Here is an 11,122-nt window from a genome sequence, read left to right as displayed (position 1 = left end):
TCTCAAGTTCCAGTGCAAGACCAAACCAAAGAAGAATGATATCCCTTAAAATGTGCATTAAAAAGCAGTGTGTTTGTATATACCTCGAATCGATATATTTATATAAGGACTCGCTTCCCAGTACAAACAAATTAATGTTTTATATACACATCCGGCATTGGGGCTGTAGACCATATTGAAAAAGGGATCAATTTCACGCGTCACCTGACATTATTTAGTCTATAACGTATCGTTACACGACACTTGATCCGGAGCTGAATGGTGACTCCTTTACATATCCAGTACATGGAAATCACTGGCCCCCTCACCGCCGCCCTCCGCAGTCACAGTCATTTTCATAAAATATCAACCTCATTAGAGATTCTCGGTTCAAAAAGAAACGTTTCACAACCACATCAATATACAGTATTACTGTATATACAAAATGAAAGTAAATTCAATCCAGGTTTTTTTTTTTTTTTCTTTCTTTTTTGTTTTTTTCCTTTAACGTGATGGGGGTTTTTTTTGTTGTCGTTTTTTTTTTTTTTTTTTAAAGCTTTTGTTAGGATCAATTCACAAGAACACAAGAATGTTGTTTTTTTTTTGCGACCCCGGTGACAGAAGGAAACAAAGCGCATGCTGCCTCCATCTGTGGAATGAAGTTGCGCCGCGTCACTATCTGAGATCAACTCCGTCGAAACCCCCCCCCCCCCCCCAGCGGAGCAGGGCGAGCGGCGAGCGGCGGCTGATCCCAGATAAGTGTCGCCGAGCAACTTCTAGAATGAGCGGCGGCGTGAAAAAGCATCGCGTGGAACGACGCTGCGGCGGGCGAGAATTGAGGAATGGTGTTTTTACAAATCGGTTACATTAAGATATAACATTTAAGATCAGAGGGGGAGAGAGAGGGAGAGAGAGAGAGAGAGAGAGAGAGAGAGAGAGAGAGAGGGAGAGAGAGGGAGGGAAAAAACTTCTCTTCACAAGTGTGCTAGTGGTACGGTCCTCTCCTCTATTTCACCTCGTACGTGAGGCGCAAATCTCTTCTTCCCGCCTTTTCGTCTCCCTGGAAAAACAACAGCCTTACCAGACCCCTCCAAAAAAAAATAGGCGGTGTATTCATTTTGTGTGTGATTTAGTTGGTACGGACGTCACTCACCCGCCCTACCACATCCGCTACACCATCTCATACTGGTTGGCCGTGATGATCCTGGACAGACAGCAGGCCAACAGCATGCCGATCATCTGAAGGAGACAGGCGTCGTCACGACACTATGACATCAGGACGACATCCGCCAAACGCCTTCGTGCATCGATCTCTGTTACCTGGGAGAAGGCGATCCCAAACGTCACCCCTGCGATGATGGCCATGTTGGTTTCCATGAAGGACGTCACCAGCTCATAGCAACCCTGGAACATAAGGGGTACGTGGTTCAGCAGGGCTCATAAACGTGTGAGAGGGGAGAGGTAAGGACAATGCTCTGCACTATAGTGGGATCTACACTGAATCCGGCAAAAGGCAAACACAACGTCTGCACTGAAATAACCCCCCATTGAATTGGACTCATTGGATTTTGTTAAATATATATATATTTTTAGGTGCTCTCGACTTAAAATTGAGAAGCCAGGATGCACATTTCAAGTAGATAACACCTAAAAAAATATATAGGTTGAACAAATTAAAGCATTTTTTTTCAAATTCATCCAATTGACTCCAATTCAATGATTTTTTTCAGTGTGCAAAGATTTTCGGATGGGCCCGGGTGAGTTGAAATTGTTGACCACTGAATGACAAACTAGAGTTATTGGAACAGGGCTTAAAACTACCGTACTTCCTCAAATAGTGAGCGAGGCCTGTATTTACCTCAGCTGCAGAGGGTACCAGGCCTTTATTGGAAGCAGGCTTATATTGGAGGCAGGCCTTCATATCAAATTCCATCCGTCTGAATAATGGTAAATTTGATCATATTTTAGTATGATTTTTAAATCACATGTATTGTGAAAAAAGAGAGAGCTAGTATTTATCCTGAAAGTCCCACTTCTGGTGGTAGCCAGCGCCGGATGGGGGAAATTACAGTTTACCGAGTTCGTCTTGAACGCATCACTTCCTGCTTGAAACCATGGAGAGCGAGGGCGCTCAGCTGTGATCTGCGAGGCAGCTCGAGGAAATTGAGCAAATTAAATACAGCTACAATAAAACAAAGGGTTTTTATTTGCTTTGTTTGACAGCGGCGCGCCGCGCCGGAACAGCGCCGATCCGTTTTTACCCCGGTCTGTGTATGAGGCAGGCTTTTATTTGTTCTGATTTTTTTATTTGACTACCGGTTTATATTTGAGAAAATACAGTAACTAAGAACGAATAGGTTACATCTATAAAATAATCACGTTATTAGCGTTTACGTTGGGTGTAATCATATTTACAACTATAAATGTATTTTCTTTAATGTATTTTTGGGGCAATTTATGCCTTTACATATAGTCCAGTGAAGAGTGACAGGAAATATTTGGGTAGCGAGGAGGAGAGACATGCAGCACATGCCAGATTCAAACCTGGGTTATAGCACATTTCGTCTAAGTGGTATGCACAATTAGTGCTTTAGCCACCAGGCCCCCCTATAAATCTCTTTTAATATTGAAATCGCATAATATTTTAATGAAATAGTGAGTATTTTTTAATTTGTGCACACTCTACAAACACTAAATAAAGGGGCTTTTAAAGGGTCATTCATTGAAAATCATACATTTCCAGCTGTGAAAACTACTTTCTATCACCGGTAGACTGAGCACTCCCATTTTCTGACATATTTTGTTATTTTAAATCGAGACACAATCACTCAGCTGTGAAGAAGTAACTTACGACCACCCGTCGCAAATAAATAAAGCAGCACACGGACTGACGAACCGTAAGGTCATATTTAGGCGAGCGGCAGACAAATGGGGGACACAGAGATAAACAGTTGTCGCAGGAAGCCAACCAGCGACAACACGGGTTCACATAAGTACAGCGGGCGCGCGCGCGCACACACACACACACACAGACACAGACACAGACACAGACACAGACACAGACACAGAATCACACACACACACACACACACACACACACACACACACACACACACACACACAAACACAGGCTGACCTGGTGGTAGACCTTGCTGGGGGCGACAGTGGCGTTGCGGAGGTCCTGGGCGCTGCAGTCAGAGGCGTTGAGGCAACAGCTGGGGGGGAGGCCGTTGGCTGGATAGTACACACTGGCCAACCAGCTGGTGTAGTTGTACACGCCGCAGCAACGCAGCTGCGGGGGGGGGGGGAGAGCGAGAGAAAACAAGACAGGAAGGGATGAGGGGATAAAAACAACAGCCACAGATGGCTGCGGTCGCGTCACGCGTAGCGCCGGACTCACGTTGTGCTGCAGATTGTCGACGGCGCGGCTCGCCTCGTTGTCCACGTTGTAGTTCAGCACAGCGTCTGTGTACGTCCTCAGGAAGGTCCCCTTGATCTGCGACACCAAAACAGAGCCCCATGGCATCGAGGCACTCGGGGTACTTTCCCCCGGGCCGTGACGGAAAGGCTCATCCGAGACAATGTGGTGAAAAGCCACTGACCTCATGACGGAAGACAAATCCCGAGATGCCGGCCACGAGCTCGGCCAGGAAGACCAGAGAGAGGAACATGGCGTACTGCGGTCGGAGGGGTGGGGGGGGGGGGATAGAGAGGTTTGCATATTGTGCATGGAAATCTTTTTGGATTAGTTCCTGTTTATGCAGACATAGAACAGTGTAAATATTGTTTTACCACAAGAGCAAAATCCAAATAAAATATTTTAAAATGACTTGTAAAATAGTCGTATTAAAAAAAGTCTAAACACAAATGTATTATGACTTGTAAAATGACTCGTTTAAGATTAGCTTGTGATTATGTCGGCATAAGACAGCATTCTTTTTTACCATGAGGGTAAATCAGAAAATGCATATAAAATATTTTTAAATGACTTATAAAACAGTCTTATAATGACTTATAAAAGCTAAAAAAAAAAACACTATTAAAGCCTAAGTGTCCTACTAATGCTGATGGGTATCCAGGTATTTTGTCCTTTTAAATTATATAGGCATACACACACACAGGCACACACACACGCTTTCCTGCCATCAATAGCATGATTTTCCCTGTAGCAACTATTGAATTTCCAATCCCTCCTCCACAAGATAGAGGTCAACCATTATTCCCTTTATCATGTGACCCCAAGGCTAATTAATCAACATTTCCGACACACATCTCCATCCCTGCTCCCCTCCCTCCCTCCCTCCCTCCCTCCCTCCCTCCCAGCGCCTTTCACCAGCTTGAGCATCCATGGGCTTCCCCTGCAGGTGGCAAAGCATCCGAACAGGCCGAAGACGATGATGACGGTGCCGGTGCCGATGAGGACGTAGGGGGCGTTGGTGGAGTTGTCGGCGATCAGGGAGATGTACGGCCCGAGCATCAGCTTCCCCCATACCCCCACTGCCAGCAGGATAGCCCCCGTTATCTGTCCGACGGTGAGAGGGCGGGCGGGGAGAGCGCGCGAGAAAAAAAAAAAAAAAAGAAGAAAGGGAGAGAGAGAGAGAGAGAGGGAGAGGAAGAGAGAATGAAAGGAGGGAAAAGACCTTTATCCACCACCTTGTACGGTATTAGCACACAGTGGTCTAGAGAGAGGAGGGAGGGAGGTGGAGACACGCAGATCAAGGTGGAACAAGAAAGCAGCGTGATTAGAGACTGGGTGGGGGGGGGGGGTATTTGAGGGGGGAAGGCAGCTTGACTTTGAGATGCATCACCTGCTTTGTGGATATAAGCGTGTGCTCACACACAAAAAAAACCCACAAAATCCAACGTATATACACACACACACACACACACACACACACACACACACACACACACACACACACACGCACACGGACAAACACGCACACGCACACCCTCAAAGGACAGGAGACGAATCAAAAGGGCTCTTTGATCGGCGGCGAGACGCTTCCTCCTGTTGCGCTCCTTCTTAGCATTTCAAATGAGCGCCACGCATAAAGGAGCGTGTTGTGCGAGGCGGCTGAGCCCAGCGTGTGGCTCAGCTGGGGGCTGTCTTACTGGGAACGGGAGCCGGCAACCAGTGCCGCTGGTGGTGCCAACTCATCATCATCATCATCATCATCATCATCACCATCATCCCAACGCTCCTGCTGCCGTCTCATCTGACCAGAGGGGACGTGTCCATTTTGTAAAAAAAAGAAGGCTTGATGGTCATGCGTCCTGAGGAACCCCACTGGAGTCCAAAGGTGGAGACAGGGGATATCCAATGGGTGGCGCCGGGGACCCAAATGCGGCCCTCCTATGAACCAAGACGGGCCCTTTGAATACATTTGAAGGTTACCAATGGACTGTATAGATTCTGTTAATGGGAAATTGTGTTTTATTTTTTAGCCTCTATTTTAAGCCTTTCGATTTTCGGAAACTGATACATATTTCAAAGAATAAGGAGTGCCTTCTTTTTTCCCCCCCCATTGTTTTCGCAATCCCGTTTCGACGAACTTATGAAGGGATAAAAATACATTTTTTGAGGAAGAATTCAGCTTATAGAAGCTAGTTTCACCATGTGCCGTCAAGCTTCTTAGTTCTAAAAAAAAAAAAGAAAAAAATCAGAGGTGACCAGGGGTGGTCGAAGAAAGGCAGGCGATTGTTTTGACGGCGAACCCTCTCTCTCTCTCTCTCTCTCTCTCTCTCTCTCTCTCTCTCAAATAGAGGCCCGCTCTTGAATGCCAAACCGTGGATCATCTCGGAGATCCGTGGGCGCTTACTTAAAGCCGACGGGGAAATCGGGGCTGAGGAGCAGGGGCAGGCTGTCTAGACTCCTTCTCCGAAACTGAATTCCGAACAGCCAACACACAAACCCCCCCCCCACACTGCTCCCCTCCACCCCGCCCCCCTTTTACTGAGTTTGAAATTCAACGCCATGCCAGCCACCGTGAGGTTTTATACCACGGCGACCCTTGTCCCAATAAAGAGACAGAAGGGGTCTGGGTGGCAGTGTGGCTCCCTGGACACAACAGCGTCTGGTAAATTGAACTGTCCAGTTTGTGCCCGTCGGCCTTTATCTAACACAAAACAGCAAAGTAGGACATTATCTGCTGGGCTGCCAGGGTTGCAACTCATGCCAAAAACGGTCTACAGCCGCCGAGCCAACTCACCCTTCCCCTTCGGACTTTGTCCCAGCGCTTGTATACCCATTGACCGTTGGCAATGCGAGGGCCCAAATGGACTCAGTGACTTGGGAATTAAAAAGTCCATTGGAATCCCCCCGTCGGAAGGGACGTCTGAAATCTGACGCTGGAGACGCGGGGGAGCGCTAAGACCGAGCCCTGTCCCAACTAAATATAAATGTTCAGATCCGTGACACCAACACATGGCAGCAGGCCGGTAAAAAAATAAGGTGTAGGAGGACGGTCCCCTCATTTCGAGCAGCGATAATGCAGTCATGAGGGTGGTTGTACTCCTCTGCAGGGGGGGGGGTCTTTTTCTGAACTCCATTCTGAAACCCATTATCTGATTGGATTCGAAAAAGCCATCAATTCCTACATACTGCATATGAATAAAGTGGAATGAATGTTGACATTTTACAATGAAATACATTTGCAGCTAAAACCACCATATGGATCTCAACACCCGTCTGGTCAGCAGTTGTAATGCTGTGTCGTGCTCAAACGCCTCCTGAGTTAAAACATTGTGGGAGCACCTGTTTCAATTCGAATTCCATTCCGTTCAACTCGGGGGATTTGTCGGTATGTCCACGTCTCTTACTTGCGTTATCGCCATCTTACACGCACAGCAATCGAGATAAGGGCGCTCCTCTGTAAGTCGCACAGGAGCGCCCCGACAAAATGGGACGGTGGGTGTTTTCGGTGCGATGTCCCTTTAAGATCAGCAACAACAACCCCACATTTTCACCGCGTTCCGACTCAAGGGTGCCGGCCTTGAAGCGAACGTTTGGGCGGAATACGGGGCCGAGAATATTCCCCCGCCGTCTCCGCGCGACGGTGTGAGGACGTCCACCCCGAGAATAATGATGATAATATTATCATCATCATCATCATCATCATCATCATCATCATCATCACCATCATCATCGCCGTTATTGCGCCGAGCGCGGTCTGTGGCGCGGACACCAGTGAGGCGCTCGCCCCAACAGAACATGGACGCCCAGTGTAGCGTTCAAAAAAAAAAAAGATCCCAAAAAATTGAAAACACCACCCCCGGGTACCGACACCGAGATCCCTAGTGGGAAAATAAAAGCACCACTTGATGAGGCGGATGGCGGGGACCGATGGTGGTGGTGGTGGTGGTGAGGATGGTGCGCTTCCTCCCGCACACGCAGCACGCAAGGACGCCTCCGGGAAGACGCCCGGTTTTTTTTGTTTGTTTTTCTTCTTCCTCAAATGAATGTAAATATAAATGGCTACGTACCCAGAACACGAAGGAATAGACGATGAGGAGGGTTTTGAGGCAGGTGATCACCGGTTTGGTCTCCATCGTGCTTTCAGTCGCCCCTGAATCCAGTCCGCGTCGGTGGAAGGAGCGGTGCCGCTGTGATGCGCCACAGCGTCACCGCCGCGCACCAGCCCCATAATATTAACAATATTTATTTTTCAATATCAGCCGCCGACAAGATCATTAAAAGGCACCGCTCATGCGATTGCTTACGTTTCTCTCTCGTGAAATATAATGATGTGAAATTATCCTTAAGGTGTTCATTGTGCGCTTATATAAAACATTTTATATAATTATATAATTATATATATATATATATATATAAAAAATATTCGTTATTATTGGTCTCAAAAATGAAATAAATAATATATATATATGTAAAATATATTCATACATATTTAATATATATATTGATATATTAAAATATATATATATATATATATATAAAACAGGATTAAGGGGAAGAGGATTAAGGCCATTTTTTTTTGTATTATTTTGGAGTTTTGCAGATTATTTCTTTCTATTGCTTCAGACCAATGAAATATTTCGGAATTAAGCGAATATGAAGTCTTTGTACCAGATAATAGCCGCCAGGCCCGTTTCAAAGCAATGTCGGTCAAATTCTGCAGCGCATTTTAAAGGCGACCTATTGTGAAAAACTCACTTTTCCAGCGTTTGTGCACATGTTGTGGGTTAGGGTTAGGGTTAGCCAACCCTCTGATTAGCCTATTGACGCACAAACGGCGAAATAAGTCAACCCAGGCAGGTGTTCGCTCTGTTTTTCTGCCTGGGTGGGGAAACCTTTGACCCAAAAAAAAAAGAAGCGACGTTGGGTCTCCTGAGAATTAGAACCGCCCCCCATCTGAGTAACTCCACCCAACCGTCCGTGACAAATCCGCAGACGCTGGAAATTTAGGTATTCCAAAAACAATTGTGTATTGTCGGCGGCAAACGTTTAAACGAGCCCTTGTAGATCCAATTCGAGTGAAGATTCAGCCACTTGATTGCTCATTTTTTGCCTCAAATTTGTTCAGAAACTGATTTTGGTGGAAAAATGGGAAAGTTTAAAGACCGAACACAACAGAACCCCGAACTCAAGCTCAAACCCCATTGGCTCACAGAACCCGGCGCTCGTTGGTTAAACCCCATTGACTCCACCCACTGAAACAGGATGGTTTAGTCACGTTAGAATGGTTAGAATGCACACTCTGAGTGGTCATTTTCAGCAAAAAAAGAATTCAAAAGTATATTTTGGGAACCTCAGAGACCTACATTAACTCGTTGAAATGTGTAATGGGTCCCCTTTAAATCTCTATTTTGGACATTGACACGTCGACAATCGTATACACTGTGTATACGCACACATTTCTGAATGTATATCTGAATTACCCCCCAGAAATCGATAAGGGTGTGATTTGATATTTTGTTTAAATAACAATGATTGGGTAGTTCACACATGCAAATCTGACGGGATCAATGCTGGACATGAACACTTGTGACGCGGTGGCTGGAATGTCAATCTGCGCCTTTGCTAGGACACCGTAACGAGTGGGGCTGATTGGTATTGATCACCTATCGACACCCTTTTTTGTGTTGCCGCCTACCCCCAAACCGTCTGCTCTATAACATTTGTCACTCAGGTCAAGGTTTTAATATGCTGCAGGCCCCGGAACCTACGGGGGGGATATAAAGATTATATACATCTATATATATATATATAGTCTTAAAATTCCCATTTGACTTTCCCACCTTTGTATACGCGTGTAGTGTAAAAACGATTTCACAATTCTTTGCATTTGCTCTTTTGTTCAAGCTATCCTCATCTGATATGAACGAAGAAAATGGAGAAGATTTGGCACCTTTTCAGAGTAAAGCCAAAATATTGTCGTTTTCCGATGAAACATGTTTTCCTTGAGTGAAGCCTAATGCTCAGACACAATTTCAAAAAAGTGAACGTTTTAAATGTTAAACATTACAGACATGGAGCTAATGTTATGGTTATACATACATTCAAAATGGTTACAATGCTGTCCCTGGTTACAATGTCCATCCAGTGCTCGTGCGTTGGTACTTCAAAAGTACCAATTATATGAGGGTACATTAGACTGCTTCAACATAAAACACTCAAAATTCCAGTTGAGATACATAAAGAACACTGTTAACAGGAGCAACCACTGAAAACAAATTGATGCCACTGTAAAGCAAATAAGTCTGTTTTTGATCATACATCACATAATTCAGCAAAATGCTAAAAGTAACATTTCTCATCAGTAGTGGAACCCTCTGTATTGACATTCACAAATATCAACTTTCACTTGATTCAATTAAACGATAAAACCTCATAGAAACCAAACGGAATGGGTTGGAAGAGAACAAAGGACAAGACAGACAATATTTCCAAACAAAACATCGTCAAAATACACAATATTTTTTGTCCGTACCTTGCAGCTCGTCCTTTGGATAACTTTAGACAGAAAAACAAAAGAACGGTTTCTTTCAATTTGACGATCTACGAACCTTAGTACCTGTCTAGTTCATATCCGTACACACCTCGGTTGACTCATGTATTCACCAACCAGAATACAATTCAGTTCAAGGTTTTATATATTCCCATGGAGACGCCTGAGAATTAAATTCTAGTCACACCGATGCTACTTAGCTGTAGATATTAATATAATAATATAATATATCATCGTTTTTTATGACGATATCAAACCGGTGAAAAAACATAAACTCCTCCCCAACTTCAAACTCATTCATTCAAGCATCTATAGCTGCTTTCACAATGTCTGGATAATGTCCGGACCTGATTATCCTGACATTGTCCGGATTTACCTTTTCACACATGTAGGAAAAAAAAACCCAAACCGCCACTATACGCAGAGATTGTGGTTCTAGATATACAACGTACCTGTTATTTAGTGACCGCAAGTCTAACACAATCATTGAGAACGCGTACGTTCAAGGTGCTGCTCTGATCTACTACGGTAAAACACTGAGTGCATTAGTGCTGTGCGTTCTGTGTTAAGCTACCTAGAAAAGTACACACAAAAAAAGTCACATTCAAATATTGACAAGTCTGACCAGGGTGTTGAGATGAGGGCCATCGAAGCACAGCTCCTCGCCGAAGTCAATCGGCTACATGACGGACAACAATGGGTGATGTTTCAGAGGGGGTATAACTGGGAGCGATATTCTTTCGATTGTTAGGGTGCTTTTCTGTTTTTCCCTCCCATACTGTTGAGTTTAACAGTATTATCTAACGTATAACTTGAGATTTTTTTTTTTTTTTTTTAATTGTTTCCCTACTCGGCATCCGTTGCAGCCCGGACATCCTGGCAGGGGAAAACCCTCCCTTTGTGGCCGCTTCTCAAGGTGTCTTCCATTTTTATTCCCTCAAGTGGTTTTCCCTTGTTAAGACCAGGGGATCCTTTGGTTTTTATGTGAAAAGTGACGCTTGCAAAGCCCTATCAGACTCTACCGGGATTAATGAACTTTTTCCCCCAAAGGCACCAGCATTAAGTTCTACTCCCTAGAATGACATCTCACATAAACACACCACTCTCATTAGTCCACACCTTCTTCTTTTTTTTTTTATCCCAAAAAAATAAAAGTCCTGGTCCACCCCCTGCGT

General features: G+C 44.9%; 1 protein-coding gene across 1 annotated transcript in view; it reads right to left on the bottom strand.

The window, feature by feature from the left end:
* tspan7 (tetraspanin 7) overlaps positions 1-7,573 on the bottom strand; it is an 8,973-nt gene extending 1,400 nt beyond the window's left edge. The window contains exons 1-8 of the mRNA XM_080018684.1: positions 7,465-7,573; positions 4,313-4,501; positions 3,582-3,656; positions 3,380-3,475; positions 3,116-3,271; positions 1,300-1,383; positions 1,133-1,218; positions 1-1,039 (exon numbers count right to left, since the gene is read on the bottom strand). The exon at positions 1-1,039 is cut by the window's left edge and continues 1,400 nt beyond it. Coding sequence (XP_079874810.1) covers positions 1,150-1,218; positions 1,300-1,383; positions 3,116-3,271; positions 3,380-3,475; positions 3,582-3,656; positions 4,313-4,501; positions 7,465-7,530 — 735 coding nt within the window. The 5' untranslated portion in view covers positions 7,531-7,573 and the 3' untranslated portion in view covers positions 1-1,039; positions 1,133-1,149. The remainder of the gene's footprint in view (positions 1,040-1,132; positions 1,219-1,299; positions 1,384-3,115; positions 3,272-3,379; positions 3,476-3,581; positions 3,657-4,312; positions 4,502-7,464) is intronic.
* Between the last annotated feature and the right edge of the window lie 3,549 nt (positions 7,574-11,122).

The sequence above is a fragment of the Zeus faber genome (genome assembly GCF_960531495.2).
Source record: "Zeus faber genome assembly, chromosome: 18".
Classification (NCBI taxonomy): Eukaryota; Metazoa; Chordata; class Actinopteri; order Zeiformes; family Zeidae; genus Zeus; species Zeus faber.
The sequence above is the reverse complement of the archived record's forward strand: the minus strand, read 5'-3'. Positions and strand labels throughout refer to the sequence as shown.